Here is a 21058-nt window from a genome sequence, read left to right as displayed (position 1 = left end):
TCATTTTAAATTTCTCCTCATCAGTGCTTGCCTTAATACGCACACACACACACACACACACACACATATGCACACACACACACACACACACACACACACACACACACACACACAGAGCAACAGACTGCTGGAGTTCAGAATAAAGTTACCACCACAGGGAGCTGTAATGTGTGTGCATGCTTGATTTTTCTTCTTTCCTTGCGAGGAGTGCAGAATGTTAAGTTAATGAAGGAGGAAAAGAAGGAGATTGTTGAAGTGATTTCTACACTGCTGCCAGTAATGAGGACAGAACGATGCCTGTTCATATCACACAGCTAATATATAGTAGTTAGCCACAGTCATTAACAGTCCATGTAAAATAATTGCTGAAACCACTAGAGACAAGTGCAGTTTGAAGATGTAAAATGTTTGCATAGTTTCAAATGGCAATTTTGAACCTCTAGCGCACACTCTAGTTAATGACTCCTTTGATTGTCTGACATCTTTAAGAATGTTTAATTTCACTAAAGAGCAAATCAAAAAGAAATAATAGCTACAAAAGTTCTTAGTGACACAAGCCTACTGGCAGTAGTACCCCCTTTTCTCACTCCACTGCAAGAACTTGAAACATCATAGTCCCTAAACTGTTTTTAAGGCCTTTTTTAGTAATTGCAGTTTTTTAGGTACAAATACTTGACTGCAGCAGCAGCAACTTCCATTAAATAGTGTTAAACTTGACTGAAACACTGGCCATGTTAACAAGAGCACTTACCATTCTTGGGGAAATGAAGAGGAGGAAGAAACAGGATTAGAGAGAAATAAAGGTGAACAACAAAAGGTGGCGTTTCATTACCAGCTGCAGAGTTTCTGTTTGCAGTGCAAAAGCAAAGAGAATCAAAAGGTGTAAGGAGAACCTCCCCAGCAGTTACTTACCCCCAACACTAGTTTCACCAAGGTTGATGTTTTTCTCTCTCCATGAAAGCTGAGTGCTGTTTACCTGGTGACTCGTGTTGCTGAATGTTCAATACAGCATAATTGAATATTTACTTTGATACTATTTTGTCTACATTACAATGACTTGAAAAGTTTGTTAGATCAAATATCAATTTAAAAAATCTCAAAACAAATCCCAAATTGGAAAATACTTTAAATTTGACTTTATGTTTTGATTATTGTATTTGTCTAGCATAAGATTACATAACAATAAAAATAAAAATAGAAGTAGTTATGGTAGTCTATGGTATTAGACAGTGAAAAACTGTAAAAAGGCATTCATTTGAACTGCCAATATGTCAAAAGTCAAAGTCAGCTGTATTGTCAAAGACCATATGTACAGTCATACACAGGAATTTGAAATTGCAATGCTCCCATGGCCCTCAGTGTACACTAAAACAATAAAAAGATAAAAATAAAATAGGAGTCTTATGTGCAACACAATGAAAAGCTACATTTCTACATGATCTTCTTTGTTTTTACTTCCTTAATTAACAAATTAAGTGAATGAATTATAATAAGATGATAACATTTTGAATAATTTAATGTTTAAGTGACCGTGAACACTTTGCTTTCAATCGTAGGGTTATTTATACCATAAATGGTTAAGTTTAAACAGGACTGCTTAACATAACTTGTAGTATTATATGTGCAACTAAAATGATTTTAACAAACATATGTACTGCACTTTTAATCTGCTGTGGAAAATTGTATGAAAATGAAATAATGTTTTTAACAGTGACATATTATTTTTGTTGAATTCTGAATACGTCGGCGCTCCAAGTCTAAAATCTTTTTGTTCTTATTTCCAAAATTCTTTCTCTACCTCATTTAATCAATGCAAAGCATTTTTAATAAAATCTATTAGAAGCTGATCAACAAACGTTCCCCTAAATGCAATTACGGGTAAAGCCAAGGTCTCAACATCGCAATCGCTGTTGCATCTACCACCCTAATGTTAATATGAAAGGAAAGGAGAACCCTCTGAAGACGAGATGGGATTCACAGCTTATTAATGAGATGAAAGTCAAGGAAGAGGAGAGGAGAATGCTCTAATCCAGATCGTTTTGTACCGTCTGTCTGTTTTCATTTTAAATGAGACATTAGGGGATATACGTAATTGCATCCTTTCGGTTCACTCGCATTCTCTGTTTTTTTAGTTTGTCTGAATCTCTTAAGTATTTAGGAAACCGCTGAGACCTAAAGGGGGAAAAAACACAGCAGAGGGAGTGATACAGCGGTTAAAACAAACAAACAAATGGAGAGAAAATTAATGTTTTTCCCAGCTGTGCCAATTTTAAAACTCCCATCTCCCTAGGTGCTGTATTTCACTTAAACTGTAATATGCAGACAACAAAACACAAATCGAGGAGAGACAGACGCACAAATCTGTGACTCCAGAGGATGTTTTCTGGACTTATCTTAACCTTAACTGCTTATTCCCTGATCCAAGCCTAAACCTTAAAACACATATTAACCTTGATTTAATAATTTGAATGAGCTGGATTTGTTTTTGTCCCCTATTAGGAAGAAACTTATTCATAATTTAACCTAGTAAAATGATTTACGTCCCCACAAAGTGAGAAATACTTGGAGCACACAAAAAAACACAAAGACGAGTGTCAGGCCATTTTACCTGATTTGAATCCAATAGAACACCATTGGGGCAATTTGGAGAATTCCCTTATGAAGAAAGTAAAAGAGCATCAGAGAGAAGAAAAAAATGCCTCTAAGGAACAGCAAAACAACTCTCCATAAATCAGTGCAACACCTGAAAACACAAGTAAAAAATGGAACATCCACAAAGAGGACTGAGATATTTCACCGCAAATAAAGATATAAACTAATTTCTTTTGTATCTTATATTCAACGCAACATGGGAAACATCATGTAGATCATATTGTGCAAGACTCTGTGTAGTATCCACATAAGATTATCAGCGACGTGGTAAATAACCAAAGAAAGTTCAAAACACTTAGTGGCGATTGGTGAAATAACCCCTTGTACACTCTTCTTAACTTAAAAGCAAACAGTGACAGAGAAGAGTATGGCTGATAGACATATGACAAGATGGTCATTACATTAGAGGGTTACCAAGGCAACCCGAGCCTGAGACATCTGCTAACAACAAGCTATCAGCTACAAAGTGATGTGCGATGGGCAAAATGCTGCCTGCATAGACATCCCTTTGGTTAAAACTCTAGTTAAGGCCCTCCTGTGTTACATGTGGAATACTCCCTGGTTTCCTGAATTTTGAGATGTTTTTAAGTAAGTTTCTATAATTATCAATTTAACAGTGTAAAGCTTTTTGCAGACTGTCAGGACAGACACTGTGTTTGTGTGTTTTTTGTGTTTGTTTGTTTTTTGTGTGGTCCAGATGCTGTGATTGTCATAGAGACCTAAATCTGTTTACGAGATTTCATCATGGGAGTGTTTCTTCCTCATGAGGGGGAACTCTTTAGAAACCCTCATGTGATACTGGCAGTGTGTTATGAATTACCATCATGCACTTATCTTGCTGGTTTCTGAAGACTAGAAATTAATCCTGTTACACAATATTCTAGGACACACACACAGCGATCCACTATTTTGTATTCATGAAATGCAACCTAGTAATGCTACAACCTCTGTGCATTGCTATCTGGACTTTGCAGTCAGCAGGTTCTCCTGGCCAGGTCTAGGCCAAAATCTGGACCCCAACACAACAAATGTATCTCGGTGTAATCTAGTGGTTCTCAAACTTTTTACATTGTTCCCCACGTGGCAGGAAGAAATATTTTCACGCCCCATCTAAACAAAACAATGACAGAAAAGAGCGGATCCAGCTGACTCTGCCTCCGTTACAACATACAACATACTAGACGTGGGAGTAATAAACCGTTGTGGTGAAAACTAAGTGTTGTTACATTACCGTTCAGTTTGGGGGTTACAACAGAACATGGTACATTGATTGTTGTCACGTATTATCAGACGGGATTGTTTCAATAAACCAAGGACATTTTGACTGATAAATATTTGTATTCTTCTGTAACTGTACAGAGCTAAAACCTCCAAAATTTCAGGAGTAGTTAGTCATTATCAGAGGTGTTTGTGAACTAAAAATCAAGAATGTGGGATACTGTTTGTCCGTGATTTGGACAGCCCAGTGTGTGCTCCCGACGAAGGGGAAACAAATTCTGTCGTGGATACCTACTTTGGCATGACCTCGGACCACAGATTCGCACCTTTCAGTACACTCTGCAGCTATCTGTTGCAGCAGATCCACATATTATTAACATAACTGACGCAAATGTCTTTATTCCGCCGTAAAAGTGATTCTGATGTTAAACATTAGTTCCGCATGACTTTTCTGCCAGGTGATTTGCGCCCCACCTGTCAAAACTCTGGTCAAACTCTTTGAGAACCACTGGTGTAATCTGACCAAAGAATGTGCTCCTGATATTCATCAGGCTTCTTTTCATTTTCTTTGGCAATATTTAGTATTGAAGTATTACATCAAAGCACTAGAGAGGGTTTATTTCTCGGACTATTAAGATATTACGCAGTGTCATTTAAACTCTGCAAGCTGCCAGAAACATTCATGTTAGGTCAATGTTTGATTCTAAATTGACAGTGAGATCGTTCATAGATTAGAGCCTGATTGAATGTGGGTTGTACTCTGAATTGTACAAGCCATGTTTGTAGTCAATACGAACTCTTATTTGCACTTGTTGACCTGGTAAGTCTGAAGTTATTGTTTTATGTATTGTTTTTTTAAATGATTGAACAAGTAGCAGACTGCCCATAACGTTATTTATTTGGAGGAAATCAGTTTTGATTAGTGGTACTACAGCTCTTTCCGGACCTCGTGATTGCTGCTGCAAATATTTTGCTCAGATTGTGGCAGTTCTTTCCAGTGTGGAAACATAATGTAGGTCCATAGGGTTAAAACTGAGAAAATTCTGAAGTTCAGAGGTAATTTTTACAATGCAGATTTGTAGGGTTTCTGTCTATACAGGTTTTCTAATTATTGTCTCATGTGTCTACGACCTGTGAGCACAGTTAGAACTCTGTTTAAAAGACACATAAAAAAGTACTTTACATATTGATAAATGGCATTTTATGCGATCTTGAACTGGGTGCACTCACTTTTGTTGTATTTTGCTACCTTTATATGAATTCCCACATGCGTCTTTGTTAATGTAAACACCACTGTCTGAATTCTGTTCACATTCCTCTGACAATAAGTTTACTTTGACTTCAGTAAGTCTGCTAACGGTGAAAGGTTTTATTCTTGGCTGCACAATAGGTGTTCTTTAGGACACAACTTTTCCGAAACCATCAGTATCATGGAAATCATTCATCTTCAGTTGAAAAGAGAGCTTAGTGTCATTTCCTTGAGAGTTATGATATTAAGAAAATATCCACAATTCGGCATTTATACAAAACCACTAAACAGCTTTCAGTGCAATGTTACTTGAATGGGCTGTAAATGGTAAATGGCCTGTATTTGTATTAGAGATGGCACGATACCACTTTTTTATGTCCGATACCGATATCATAAATTTGGATATCTGCCGATACCGATATGAATCCGATATAGTGTTTTTTAATCAACAAAACTGTTTTTTTAAATATCTTGCTGCATTTTGAAGCTCAAGTTCATACTCAAGTTTAAAACAACAACTACACTAAAGCTATTCTGTTATACCTGTATGCAAAAAAAAAAATTTCATAGTTCAGCAATACTGATCAATCTAATAAACTTAAACCTACACCATCCTCCCTATTCTGGTATTTTAAAGAGTACTTAGCGTAAATATTAAGCAACCTAACTAATAGGGTTCCAACTCCCAGCAACAACAAAAATAAATAAATAAAAAATAGGGAACCACCCCTCACGCCCACCTCATGATGCTTAATCGACGTAATCAACCTTAATTTGATGCAGTGTGAAAAAAAATGCACAGAAATCAATTATTTTTCAAGAAATATTAAATAGATTCAACATCTTTCTTCAACAAAATTGCAGACTGCACAGATGGTACCTTCCCAAAGGAAAAAGTACTATAGCTTACTAGGGTATATATATTAGACTTAATAGTCACTATATACAGTAATTGACTTCTATTCATTTTGCATCAAATTAAAACTTTGGGTGTCAGATAATTATTTATTAAAAGCTCGACATTTTAAATGAGAATAAGAAAGAAAAGTATGTCTTAGGGCATGAACAGTGAAAAGGGGGCACAATCGGCCCCCCTGGCTAAACTTTGCTAGATCCGCCCCTGCACAGTTACCAGCCGTCAGCTACGTAGAAAAAGATCCTGGTGTAGAAAGTAATATTAAATAAATTCTAACAACAGCTTATCAAGCTTAAACGTGCTGCTGTTGTTCAGCCGCTGGTTTGCTCTTTCTGGTGCGAAGTGGGCCAAAAACAAAGACGGACTCGCGACAGAAAAGCCGATCAGCTGATCATTTAAGCAGTTTCACGATTGAAGTACAGCCGGAGAGCGAGAGGCAGTCGCTCGTTAAGCTTAGCGTGGGAATGCTTTACAAACATTCAGAGATGGACTTACACCTTGCTTTACTTCTCTCGGGGATAACTTTGTCGGAGGAGATGAAATGCCGGGTTGCTAGCGAAGCTCCACATGCTATCCAGACCACCGACAGGTCCCGCATGCCACAGCTGCTCTATCACGTGATGCACACTGCTCCGACGTGCTAACGTTCTGCGGTGAGTTACGGCGTGTTGCAAGTTTTGTGAGGTGCTTTCGTGATATTTAATGGATCGGATTATATTTTTTATTTTTCTCCGATATCCGATCCAGTCATTTAGGTCAGTATCGGACCGATACCGATACGTAATATCGGATCAGTCCATCTCTAATTTGTATAGTGCTTTACACAACCAGTCATCCACCCATTCACACACACATTCACACACTGGTGATGGCAGCTACATGTAGCCACAGCCACCCTGGGGCGCACTGACAGAGGCGAGCACCCAAGGCCTAACACTTACTTTGATGTCTTGTGCAGTTTGTTCCCATCCACGCTCACAAGCAATACACACTACTTCTACCAAAGACTGCGCCCGGCATAGAAAGCTAATAGATAACATTAACAACAACAATTAGGAGATGGATTGTATTTATTGGTATTTTTTGCAGTTTTCTGGCTTTGTAACAATGTTAACGCCCTTAAAAGCAATTTAAATCCCACTGTTGTCAGATTTAATAGCTTAAAAGGCTGGATTGCTATAATCTTCTGATTGATAATTGATGTTTTGTGATCAAGTATCTGGGATACATTCAGGAATAATTGGTAGTACATTTGCATGCTGCACTTTTTAATTATTTTTAGTGAACAAGTGTATTTTTTAAATATCCCATAAAGAAGAACAAGTATTTGATTTAAAGTCTTCAGTTTGAAGAATAAACAGTATGCATAAATTTCTCTTTTTAAAAATGAGTGAATTTCTTTGTAGTTTGGAAGGATTGGTAGAAATAATTGGCACATATCTATTTGTATTGTTGGTAAAGGTCATAATTTATTTTGTGATCAAATTGTTAGAGTCAGAGGTAACGTAAAGCCTTTTTCTTTTCTGTGAATGGCTCTAAAATATCTGATTTTTACTTTTCAAGAGATTTCTTGTCACGTGGATGAGATTCTTACATGTTAGGCAATGGCAATCACCTCTGTAAGGACGGACGCTGGCTCCTTTTCAGATCTAAGACTTAATATCTGAATTCTGTTCTGTCAGCTAAAGCAGGCTGCTGTCTGTCCCTGTTAACTGAGACAGATCTTGGGTCTAGCAGAAACCAGCAGTACCGAGTGAAATGGGTACTGCTAGCCCGTGGGGGATCAAGCTTTCACCAAAGCTCTTTCTTTTTACAAATACAAAAACTACACTCCATAACTTTTCCTCTCTACAGCTCCAAAAAGATTTACTTACTATACTTTGGTTTATTTCTACTGTCACTGTTAATTTGTCTTCATCCTCACACTGGTTTGCAGGTGGAAATGCTAAGCTGCGGTACCAGATCACATCAGGAAACACAGGAGGGGTGTTTGATGTGGAACCAGAGGTGGGCACTATCTTTATAGCCCAGCCTCTGGACTACGAACAGAACAAACGGTAGGAACACACTCAGAGAAGAATCCTCCAAGCTTGCTGAACGATTGTCCATCCCTGACAAAGTTGAAACTTGTGTTCAGGTACAAGCTTCATCTTCTGGCTTCAGATGGGAAGTGGGAAGATTACACGACTGTGACAGTAAACGTGGTCAACAAGAATGATGAGGCTCCGGTGTTTACTGTTAACGAGTACTACGGCAGCGTAACAGAGGAGCTGGATGGTTCTCCAGTGTTTGTGTTGCAGGTACAGTCCAAGCTGACTCAGTCAGATGAAGTGTGTGTATTTTTGTTGTTTTTTTGTGGTCCTCTTTTTAGTTACAGTATTGTTTCTTTATCGATATATGACTACTAAGAGAAGGAATAAACTATATTCCACATAAATATGTTCACTGATGCATTGCTGCTGAGTTTTGTCAGTTTATTTATTTGCCACTTTGAGCTACAAACATGAAAATAAATAGCACTACAGGCCAACAGAGAAGACGGTATTTAAGTTTGAGGTGAACTCTCCCTTAAACCTCTCACGCTTCTCAAAAAAAGAGTAGAGGCTATGCAGCAAATAATGTCACAAAGGTTGTTTAAACAATGCTGTGTTGGTACTAAGAGACCCAAGATAATATTCCCCACAACATCACAGCACCAGCCTGAGCCACTCATACAAGACAGGATGGATCCATGTGAAAACTGACTCATCAGATCAGGCTATAGCTTTTCAGGTTTCTGTTGTCCAATTCTGGTGAGCCTCAGTTTCCTGTTCTTAGCTGACAGGAGTGGCTCCCGGTGTCTTCTGCTGCTGTTGACCAATCAGAGATGCACTTCTGCATATTCTGGTTGATAAAATTAGTTGTTGCGAGTTGCTGTTACCTTCCTATGAGCTCATATCTATCTAGTCAATTTGCTTTGAGCTCTGGCTGCTCTAAACTAAGTTTTCTTTATTTATTTATTTAGTTATTGTTTGTGGATCTGCATGATGTCGCAGAGAGAAGATATCTTCATACAACCTTTGATTGTTACACCGAAGCCCCACCAACCATGTCAATCAGTAGAAAGTTGGCTTAAAGAGAGATGAGCCAAAGCAGCTTGTTTTAGACGCAGGGTGAACTTAAGGGGGTGAATAAGTGAGGGTTATTTTAAACAATGAATTATACAGAGTTACTCTGGTATAGCCCAAGCATAAAAATATGCAGCTGATACTGATCATAACAGGTTCTCTTCAAAGAAGCAACCGGAGACATTTTTTAACCAGCTCCTGTAGCTAATATTAAGCAGTATTTTTAATTTAATAACATTTAACAGCTGCCAGAAGAAAAAGAGAATTTTATTTTCTACCGCTCTCTGGTCCTCGGAGGAGTAAGATGTCTAAATAGAAAGTCTTAGGTAGACCACAACAGTAACACAGGTAAATCTGATGTCATTTCCCTTTTACAAACCCACGTAAAACTCAAACTGTTTCTTTTGTTTAACTGCATATTTGTTGATTATGTTTTAGGAGGTATTTGAGTTTTGTTGACTATGTGGGTTATTAAATTGTACATGTGTACACATCAAGTTTGGGTTTCACAAATGTCTCTAATATGTGGATTTAATACTCGTCTGTAGAAGCACACATACATTTTTGCTCTCAGTCATTTTACAATTACTGTGTTAAGTTAAAGCAACTTTGGCCTGACCTGATATTACTGCTGCTAATGTGTTGAAGATGAGCACAATGTGCAGACAGAAGAGGGGGAGGAAAGGTGAGGCTTGGGGTTAAAAAGATGGCCCTTTGCCAGATTTAAATACCAGAGAGTACAAAGCTGCACAGGGCACTTATGGAGTGCTGTGAGTCGTGATATCACAACCAAGTCAGCAACGGTGTAAAAGCTGCGTGATTGTAAGATTGTTGCCTCGCCTGGTTCACTGTGCCTTTCACATTGTAGGTAACGGCAACTGACCCAGATAAGGACGCTGACCAGGAGGCCCTGCGTTACTCTCTCCACGGCCAAGGTGCAGACAGTGAATTCATAATTGATGAGGTCACAGGGAAGATCTATGCCCAGCGGACGCTTGACCGCGAGGAGCGCGCTGTCTGGCGTTTCGTTGTCCTGGCCACAGATGAGGGCGGCGAAGGTCTGACGGGTTTCACAGATGTCATCATCAATGTATGGGACATAAATGATAACGCGCCCATCTTCACATGCGCTCCCAGCTGTCACGGAGAAGTAGCAGAGAACTCAGCAGCAGGGACATCGGTGATGGAAATGACGGCGACCGACCTGGATGACTCAGCTGTGGGGCAGAACGCTGTGCTCTCTTACAGGATTGTGGGTAGTTTAGATGCCACTAATGCGGAGCTGGGCGGAGTCCCCACCTTCTCAGAAATGTTTACCATCAATCCCACCACAGGCACCATCACTGTAGGCATAGGTGGGCTAGACCGGGAACAAGTTGAGTCTTACCTCCTGGTGGTAGAAGCCAGGGATGGGGGAGGGATGGCAGGAACGGGAACTGCTACTATTCTGATCAAAGATGTGAACGACCACGCTCCAAGATTCACTGATCACTCCTGCCTGGCAAGGATTTCTGAGAACGCAGAGCCCAATGCAGAGGTGGGTGGCTGGTGTTGCTATCACAAAAACAATACTCCTTAAATGGTAAATGGCCTGCATTTGTATAGCGCTTTTCTAGTCCCTAAGGACCCCAAAGCGCTTCACACTACATTCAGTCATTCACCCATTCACACACACATTCACACACTGGCCCTTAAGACAGCTCACTGCTCGTTTTCGTATTGGTGGAGTTGTTGCAAAGCAGCATTCCCAGTATATGCTATCAGTTATTTTTCTAACTAGTCTCACACCGTTTTTCATAGATAGGCCATTCATACCTCAGAAAAGCTGTCTTGATTGTGTTCTGTGTGCTTCAACTCAGAATAGACAGCCAGCTATCTCTTACTTCTTTCATGTTGGCTTCGTGTCAGAATTACCACTCGCTCACCACTCTCTTGTATGTTGAAGGACCTGAGTTCAAGTACAACATGAAGCATTTTTCATAATGGCTTTTCTTTATTGTGTTTACACACTAACACATTTTTCAGAAATCATTTTTTCCTCTCCTTTTAATTTCAGACAGAAAACGAAACATTTTCCTGTGCAGAAAATCTTTGCAGCTTTAATACAGCAAGATAAATGTCCCTGAGCAGTGAAAGGGACAAAAATTATTACAACCACTCAGTTTATGAGTGTGTTTCAGAGCCAACCTCCTTCAACTTTGTTTGGCAGGTTCTATACTTTTATACTTTTTGGCCACACCAGGGGCAAGCCGCACATCGAGTCCAACAGCAGCAACAATCCCAACAATTCCTATTGTTGGAATAGTTGCTGGTGCAATTCCTATATTTAACATCTGCAACAAAAGCATCCCAGATCTTTTCGTGTCGCCTTTTTTAGCTGACACTAAAAGATCTGAAACAATAAAACCAAAGGCATCAACGAGCACAGAACTACAACATTGTGGTAATTTGTTTCTTAGTGTGTTTGAAAAACAAAAATAAATAACAAGAAAACATGCAAGTTTGGCTGCATTCCATCGTGACCAGATATAATTCTTTTTTGGAATCAAACTTGCTGAATTATGAGAATGATTGGATTCTGGTATCTTCACAAATCTTGAAATAAAATTCACATTAAAACTTAACACCTAATATTCATCTGACAAGCTGCAGGTTTCATTCGTGTTTCTTACAGAAGATTATTAGACCAGCCATGACTTTTAATCAGACCTCAAAATTCATAGGTTCAGAGGTGAGTTCTTTGTTTTCCTAAGTGGAACTAGTTTGCAGTAGGGTTGTCTTAGAAAAGCAAGAAACTCTTGATCACCAGTTTTACATGAGAGATAGATGCTCAGAGGAGGGAACTGCTATTCCATTGTTAAATGGGCCTTTATGTCAACGTTTTCAGTACAATTCAGTTTTATACTGCACTGCATCATGGGGAGTCCTCTGTGTGGATGGGGTAGGGATATTGATAATCCTATTCTTAACAAATTAACACAGTCGGGAGTTATTTTTGCAAGCTTTCCTGTATCATATTGAAAATGATGGATAATTTGCTCTTGTCAGAAATGTGCAGAGACAGTCATGTCCATGTTTATCGTAACTACATTGTACATATTGTTCGGAGATTTAGCACTTTGCTTTTTATTTTTTTATTGTCAAAATGTAAATAGCCAGTTCCCCTAACACAATGTAATTGCTGGTTGTAACTTGTTCTAAGGTCTTGGATCTTGCAGCAGAGGACAGGGACATTGGTGAAAACGCCCAGCTGACCTTTAGTGTTGTGTCTGGAGACCAAGAGCAAAAGTTCTATATGGTCAGTCACAAGCAGGAGCAGCGCGGCACCTTGCGGCTTAAGAAACGTCTGGACTACGAACGGCACAGCGAGCAGAGGTTCAACCTGACACTGAAGGTACGTGGAAGGCATTTCAATTACAAAGGCTTTCACTATTGAAAATGACTTTGATTCAGATTTCTCTCTAATTCATTGGATTCCTTTTCATAATAGTCATGTGAACCTTCAGCTGACAGTATGAAACATGTGAATGGAAGATGGGAAAATTACACAGAATTTAAGGTTTTAGAAATAAATTGATTTTAAATCAGCGTTTAAAGTTTGGCTGCATTCACATGCAGAACAATCCTGGAAAGTTTTGAGCTTTGTCAAAACTGATGGGAGGACAGGCTTTTAGAATTTTGTAAGCAATGATCATAAATCTCTTAAACCAACCTGTCAGCCCTTCCATCAACAGCTAACGTAAAGAGTTGTGAAGGTGAAGACAATAGCATAAAGGCAGTCTGACAGTGTCAGTGTCATATGTCAGTTACAGATAAGAATAAGAAAAGTCCCCCAGGCAAGTTTTTATACTGGTAGAACTGACAGAAAGTTGCTAGAAAGTAACCTCGAATTCTAAAAGGATATACAGTGGGGCAAAAAAGTATTTAGTCAGCCACCGATTGTGCAAGTTCCCCCACCTAAAATGATGACAGAGGTCAGTAATTTTGCATTTCATGGAGGTTATATTTTTTCTTTCTATACTTGGTTTGGAAAAAAATAATGGTATCATATTTGAGGGATATTTTATGTTGAATAAATATTATATTCCTGTAATCCACATGTAGGATTTTGTTTTAAATCGAATTTTATTGGTAATAGGTCTTATGGCTGGAAAAATGTATTTGTCAATAAGAATAATACAACTCAATACTTTGGAGCATACACCTTTGTTGTGCTAATGACTAAGCTTGTCAAACGTTTTACTATATTTGGCGTTCTTGGACACTAAGGTTGGCGACTACCCAGTTAGTCTTGTTTGTAATTTTTTTGCGGCTCATTTCTCCGTGGCGAGGTAGTCTTCTTCGGAGGAGCAGTGATGTGTTTGGTTGCTGTCGCTCTTGAGCATACACGGACTTTTTCACTCCCGCCGAACCAGTTGATTTCTAGTGTTTGGGTTGAGGATCTGGAGACTGGTCTTAGGCCCTCCGGATACTTTTTTTTTCTATTTTATTATTCTTCTTGACTGATAGCCACTCCTTTGTTTTTGCCTCGTTGTTTGTTTGGTGTCGAAGTTTTGTGTGTTGAGTTATATAATGTACATGTTGTGACTTTACCATCCGTCTGTGGTATCATCTGTCTATCATGTTATCATATTAACCTGATGTGGAGTGAGGAGGTTGGCTCTAAAATCTCGACGAGTACGGTGTGCCATGTCTATATCTGGTCCCTTTATATCACGGATCTAAGTTTGGGTTGTCGTCCTGTCTCCCCTGTCTTAAGTCAGAAGATTCATGGGCCCATATCTATGTATGTTTCCACCTCCCGCTATGGTGCTGTCAGCTAGTAGGGTTTGAGAGTGTGTCGTGGAGGGTCGATGCAACTCAGTAGATGGCTTTCTTGTCGGGCTGGTGTGTCAAACACGACGAGTAGGAGTTATACTTAATAATAAGTTGTGTCTATCTTTGTTCATTCAATGACTACAATTTGACTAGTCTCTGCCAATCCTATTTTCTCTTTGCTGTACTCATTCATGTGCTCAATGCTGGCAAATCTTCAGACGGGCCTGGCATGCACGTGTGAGCTTCGCTTCGCAGCGTACTTGGCAACTGTTGTAGGAGGTTGTTTCCTCATACGGGTGTGTAGGTCTTGTTTTTAGCGTTGATGGTGTACCTTTTTTGTTAGCTTTTTTGGTCCATCTTTACTGCATTTTCTATTTGTTATTTTCATCATTTTCAGGTCCACTTCTCGTTGTGTGTCTGGAGCGATCTTTGTCTCATCTGGCGTTGCTGAATGATTATGTTTGACGCCCACGGGAGTGACGATTCTTTTGCGTTGAGGTCCCAGAATCGAGTGAGAGATTTGTTTTTCATTTGTTTTTGGAGTTTGGTTACTTTATACGCATTTTCTGTACAATGATCTGCGCGCCGGGTTGATCGAGTTTGTTTGTTTTCCATCAGGGACCAAGGGACCTGCGTTTGCCTATTGTTAGATTCACTGCTTGTGCCCAGCTCTGGTTGCATGGTCTAGACAAGTACTTTTGTCTGTTTGTGCTCTCTTTCGAAAGTCGGTCTTTGGTGTGCTGGCATTTGGCAGTGAGTGTTGTGATCTACAATACTTTTCCTGGTGTCCTTCGAAAGCTCTTTGGTCTTGGCCATGGCGGAGTTTGGAGTCTGACTGTTTGAGGCTGTGGACAGGTGTCTTTTATACAGATGATGAGTTCAAACAGGTGCCATTCATACAGGTAACGAGTGGGGGACAGAAAAGCTTCTTACAGAAGACGTTACAGGTCTGTGAGAGCCAGAGATTTTCCTTGTTTGAGGTGACCAAATACTTATTTTCCACCCTGATTTACGAATAAATTCTTTACAAATCCTACCATGTGGAATTCATGGATTTTTTTTTTTCACATTCTGTCTCTCACAGTTGAAGTGTACCTCTGGTGCAAATTACTGACCTCTGTCATCATTTTAAGTGGGGGAACTTGCACAATCGGTGGCTGACTAAATACTTTTTTGCCCCACTGTAAATGGATATAAGTGTTGCACACCCAGAGGAACCCTCTATCTGCTTTTTTATAATTGATGATTTTAAAAAAAATCACCAATGCTTTCGAACTGGCCATTTTGAAGACAACTTAAGCTGCTCTTCCTTTATGATATGAGCCAATCCAAACACTTCCTCCTACATATAGTAGTCTTAATTCTTTTCTTCTTAGAAGTTACAAGAATACAACCAAGTTACACTGGTTGTGTCACATAAAGCCTTTTTACTGTTAACATTGCGGTTTTTGTGTATTTCCTTGGATATTTGCAGTCAAGCTTCTCACAGAAACTACTGCAACATGCTAATTAATGTTTTTAACTTTCCCAATGGTGAATAATTGGCTTCATACTCTGATTTAATATTTTTCTTTTTACGCCTCCTTAACCTCTTAAAATTAAATTAAAATTAAACTCTACTCTTGTTTGGTTACCTCGTTAAGGGCAACAACATTTTTGTTGTCCTAAACAAACAATCCATAAGCCACATCCCAATAACAACTTTGTCAAAGTGATGCAAAAATCTCGTGGCATGACACTTCTTCTGTAAAAAAATTAATGTCTTTATTTGCTTTTGTCTGATTATTTTAGGTAAGCTGTTGGCTCTGGAAACTTTGAAGTCTGCTCGGGAAAATAATTGCAATAACAATAACTGTTTAGTGCACTGTGAAATTATTTTGGCTCTAATTACAAGAAGTATCGAGTTCATGATCTGTGTTATTATGCATGTGTGTGATATTTGTGCGCTTCCTGTTTTAGGTTGAAGACCTGGACTTCTCCAGCCTTCTGCACTGTGTGGTGGAGGTGGAGGACTATAACGATCACGCTCCTGTCTTCATTCCACACTTCATGTCACTTGCTCCACTACCTGAGGACATTGTTGTGGGAACCAGTGTGGCCCATTTAGTAGCCAGCGACTCTGATTCAGGCCAGAACCGTGACATCACCTATAGCTTGTCAGAGGACTCAGACCCTGAGGGTCTGTTCACCATTGATCAGTCCGGTCTGCTGTCAGTGGCTCGGCCTCTGGATCGGGAAAGGATACCCCAGCATCACTTAGTTGTCATTGCGACTGATCACGGTGTTCCAGCTCTGACAGGCAGCGCCACAGTTCAGCTGCCTCTGTTGGATGTGAATGATAACGGACCAGAGTTTGAAGCAGCGTACTCTCCAATAGTCTTTGAGAATGTGTCTGGACCGCAGGTAGGTTTAATCCCATATAGCATACTGTACTGTTATGTATAGATTTTCATAAAGACGAAGCAAATGATAATGATTGACTGTGTGGTTAAAAAAATCTTCAGTGAACAAAGCTACAACCCCTCATCCTTTTTCATCTTGTTTAGGTAGTAAGGTTGAACCAAACGTCGACCCTCCTTCAAGCTGTGGATCACGACTCGCCTGAGAATGGTCCTCCTTTCCACTTTGCCGTCCCCCCTGAATATCGCTACAGCAACGATTTCTACCTTCAGGACAATCTCAACGGCACAGCCACACTAACAGCTTTGAGGACATTTGACCGCGAGCGCCAGAAAGAGTTTCTCATTCCTATTATTATGAGTGACAGTGGAAGTCCAGCCAAGACGGTGACCAGCACCCTGACTGTGACCATCGGTGACCAAAATGATCATGCACACGTGGCAGGGGAGAAGGAAATTTTCATTAATAGTCACAGGGGTGAGTAGGCGGTAGTGAAAAGTAAAACTGAATGCATAAATGTACTTGTTTTTCACCAATTAGTGTGTTTTCATAATATTTGGAAGTCATTATAATTCACATTTAAATCCAGGTAACTGCCCAGCCCGACTCTGTGCTATCAACAATCAGCTTGGGTGGCCTTGAGGCAAAACCACCTTTTTCTGGCCTTCACAGATTAGCTGCACGACACCGATTGGAGGGTTTATTTGAAAATTCCCTTTTGTCTTTAGGGTGATTTTGTTTTACTTTGTCAAATTAAAAGTCTGTCTCTTTGTGAATTTAACATTATTTGACAGACGGAGGTCGGTGGGAAAGTTTTAAAATGTCGCTCAACCAGCATCTACTTAATAAAACAGCCTTCATCTACTTTTTAAAGCACATTTTGAACTTTGCCCTCAAACTTTTCTCTCTCTGTAGGTGACTCTCTTAGTGCCAGCTAATTAATTCCTAATCAGTGAGCAGTAATTAAAACACACAAACAGACACACACACTGTGTTTATTGTGTTTTTCACCTCCGCCTCAACTCTTCCATTGTCACTACATCATCATTCCCCACATGATCACTATTTAGTTGCCGTGACTCCCACGGTGCCGTTCTAAGGGTCACAAAGGCAAATAGTGCTCGATTTGACACACAGTTAATTACACTTTTAAATGTTTATTCTCTGACAGCGTACTGCGTTTCTGGTCTGTCTGAACTCAGGCAGTGAATCTCAGATTTTTGGTCCCAGAAAGCGTCCATGTAGTTTTCAGACTTACACAGGCTTCACGGCACACTGCGTTGTCAGTTAGGTTGAGTTATGCATTAGAAGTACACGTCAGACAGTTAAGGCCTTGCTGCCTCTCTGTTGATAGGTACAGTACGTCGCTTTTGTTTATATGCTTGCACTTGGATTAGCAATGCTTCATCTTCTTTTGCCATTCAGAGCTACAAATGCACATTTGAGTGGTGTTGAACTCTTCTCAAAAGTTAAGTTTCACAAAGACAATCCAGCTAAAATTCAACATGTCAAGGTCTGCCTTTTAAATTTTGAAGGGTACCCTGTGAATAATTCCCACATGGTACAGTGTGAGGAATTGGATGAGAAAGAGTAATGACAACAACACTTCTTTCTACTTGATTATAATCATTATGCATTCAAACAGCATTTTCTCTTTTGCATTTCTTTCTCCCAGTGTCACCCGCAATGTCACTTCTCAGTTTTGCTGAGACCTGAGCGAGTGTCTTTGGATATTTTGCTGTTTCTGCTGTTTTTCACTATGTTTGTACATTGTTGATTTTGTTTTCCTGTGTTTGAAAAGCTACTGTTTGTAGTGTTGTGATTTCAAGGCTTTTCCACTTTTTCTTTATTCTAATGAATGTAAAACACATGAAGCACACACACTTAAACACATGTATATATCAATGCAAAAGGAAAAACAGAGGGTTATCCTCTAATTCTCCGACATATTTAGTGCTGCTGAATCATTCTCACGCAGACTGATTGACGGATGCATTTTCTCTTTTCAGGCCGTATGCCAACTACAGTGCTCGGAAAGGTCTACTCTCCTGACCCAGATGATTGGGACAACAAGACGTATGTCTTTGAAGGACATGTGCCAAGGTAAATTAAAACAAATTAATTCAATGGGTCAGCAGTTTCTAATCAGAAATGTGTCATAAGCTATTTTAAATGAGTGCGAATGATGGCAGGGCATCTACTCTTTCCAAGAAATGTCTAACATCCTGACGTCAGTGATGCAGGAGTTTCTGTGTGCCAGATTACTTCTTTCATACCCTGAACCAAGTTGCCTTTTACGGCTAATCAGCGGCACCTCCTTGTTTTTTAGTCGTTAGATTGATTTAGACATTTAAATAGTGCAAAGCAACAACTCCCGGAGCGAAATATCCATCTTTGTTTATTACCATCCTATTTTTCTATTACCATTACCATCCTGTCCAATTTTCTTCCTCTGATTCTATTTCCTCAATGCCTCTTCTCAATTTCTCTTTCCATTTTTGTTGTTAATGCATGTGTGTTTTCCTGCCGTCGGATGACGATTTTCTGTTTGTGCCAATACTTTGCTTGAGAGTTTCACTTGCTAAAAGTGACACTGAGCCACAACGCTTCGCACTTTGACAATCTCCCACACACATGCACAGACGAGTCCCGAAGTGACACTCCGGTACCCTATGACACCTTCGTCTTCATCTTTCATGCTGTGTTGAACTCAAAATGACAAACTTTGCTACTTTTTCTCTCAAAGTCAGAGTTCAGGCTTTATGAAGGACTGGGTGCAATATAAGGTATCAGAACTTCACGACAGCTCTCATCTCTTCATGGTTCAAACCCGACTTAAGTTCAGAACACACCGTTGTGCTTTTCTTAATACATATCATACTATAGCGCACTCACCTCTGCTTTTAGAGTTCTGTGCAAAAGTCTCATATTTTGCTTAAAATTAGACAGGCTTTCATGTAACATTGGACACTGGTTGCTCTTTCACTCATTTTTAGTCCAGTCCTTGTACCTGGTCACATAAAAGTGGCTCCTAACTTAAGGGATGAATTGATGTTGTGTCTACATGTTGTGTCTCTTAGAAAACTAAGCAGAGGACTCACTTTGTGAATAGCAGCCTGTTGCAAAAATGCATAATTTGTTCTCATTTTCTTTTTTGTCTAAAAAAAAATGCCAAATGTAACACAGTTTGACAGGTGTAAAAGAATATTTTTTGCAGCAATAAAGTGATTCCCAAAAAGCTATAAGCTAAAAACTTCACGTCTTGGCAGTCTGTCAGTTTATCCTTAAGATGGGTGAAGAGTTGCAGGCGTAAAAAACATCTGCAGCAGATGAACATTATCTGACAGTCATGTTGGTTATACCAAATACCGACTTTTAAGATTGTTAGAATTGTGCAAACTCTGTTTTTGCCTTATACATGTATGTTTGCAGACTAAATCTGTTTCCCATTTTTCCAAGCAAAATGTGGTGGAGATGAGAGGAGGTTCAAGACCTCTGCAGAATACTGTGTGTTTCTATTTTAGTTCACCAAACAGTATTTTCAGTGTTTGGGTGTGGATGTTCTACTGTTTTCTACTGCGTTGTTTAGCTAAACAGTGCGGGGGAAAAAATAAGTAAAAAATAAATGTTCTGGTGGAACAATGTTTTCCACAAAGTGGAGGAGTACAAACATACTCTGGACGGTGGTACCAACATATATGCAATCACAGTTTGTCTAACAAGCAATAACTAATAGGACGATGTGTTAGATAAACAAAAAAGTTGAAATCCAGTCGCTACTTTAGCATGATTTCTAAATAAAAACTCACTTTTTTGCCAAATGTATGGCCAGTGGTTAAAATGTTTTGAATTTCTAAAATCATTGGAAATAAACAGATGATAAAACAAGATAATAGTTTAAATCGTTAGCCAAACAGAACAAACAGAACCAATGAAATAAGTCTTAAAGTTGTGAATAGATGATTGAAATTGAAAGCTAGGGCTGGTTAAAGTGTTTTTTGATGAAACAATACAAAGTATGCTGAGTAAGGCTGTCGAAGCTGTTTGTGTTATACTTTGTCGATGGTCCTGGCACACGTTTTGCACAGCCGGCTACACAGAGAGACCTGTGCTGTTTGTGCAGCTTGGAGGATTACTAGTTTTGATTAAATTTTAGTTGTTAGTTGTGATTTTCTTTCATTTTCATGCCACATTAAGGACACCTGAAGTGGTGATGCAAGCACTAAGATATCAAACTAATTCCAGCATACAGCTGGTCTGCCTGCCAGTCCAGGGATGATTCAGTTTTGCTCGTTTGAGTTGGGTTAATGATCTCTAGGTGAGAGATGGGGTGATGTTTTATGTAATGTGTATGTAGACACAGTCATCTGGGGTAGCATTGTGCAAAATGGTAAGACACCAGAAGAAAGACAAGTGTTGGCACCAGAAACAACCTGTAACAAAATAGTTCACATAAGGGTCAATAGAATCAGGTTTCAGCAAATTCAGATGTACTAAATGAGGAACCACTGATAGTTAAACCAGTTAAAACAGTAAAAATGTCTTTCAGTGATGTCAATCCTGGAATTAAGTGCTAGACCTAAGACGTGATGAATGCCACAGCATGTGCTGTAAAATGAGTTAAAACAGCTCTTGTCTCCACAAGTGGTTTATTATTTGATTTGCCAAGGTTCTGCTTTGGATTTCCTCTCTAATTAA

The 21058-nt window shown here is 39.3% G+C and overlaps 1 protein-coding gene across 1 annotated transcript in view; it reads left to right on the top strand.

Annotated features, from left to right (window-relative positions):
* si:ch211-186j3.6 (neural-cadherin) overlaps positions 1 to 21058 on the top strand; it is a 313671-nt gene that overhangs the window by 153702 nt on the left and 138911 nt on the right. The window contains exons 17-23 of the mRNA XM_005929219.3: positions 7972 to 8092; positions 8173 to 8335; positions 10011 to 10679; positions 12345 to 12536; positions 15920 to 16363; positions 16507 to 16837; positions 18370 to 18463. Coding sequence (XP_005929281.1) covers positions 7972 to 8092; positions 8173 to 8335; positions 10011 to 10679; positions 12345 to 12536; positions 15920 to 16363; positions 16507 to 16837; positions 18370 to 18463 — 2014 coding nt within the window. The remainder of the gene's footprint in view (positions 1 to 7971; positions 8093 to 8172; positions 8336 to 10010; positions 10680 to 12344; positions 12537 to 15919; positions 16364 to 16506; positions 16838 to 18369; positions 18464 to 21058) is intronic.

The sequence above is a fragment of the Haplochromis burtoni genome, unplaced genomic scaffold (genome assembly GCF_018398535.1).
Source record: "Haplochromis burtoni strain Fernald_Lab_line unplaced genomic scaffold, NCSU_Asbu1 Contig_121, whole genome shotgun sequence".
Taxonomy (NCBI): Eukaryota; Metazoa; Chordata; class Actinopteri; order Cichliformes; family Cichlidae; genus Haplochromis; species Haplochromis burtoni.
Note: the sequence above shows the minus strand (reverse complement) of the source record. Positions and strands in the feature narration are given on the sequence as shown.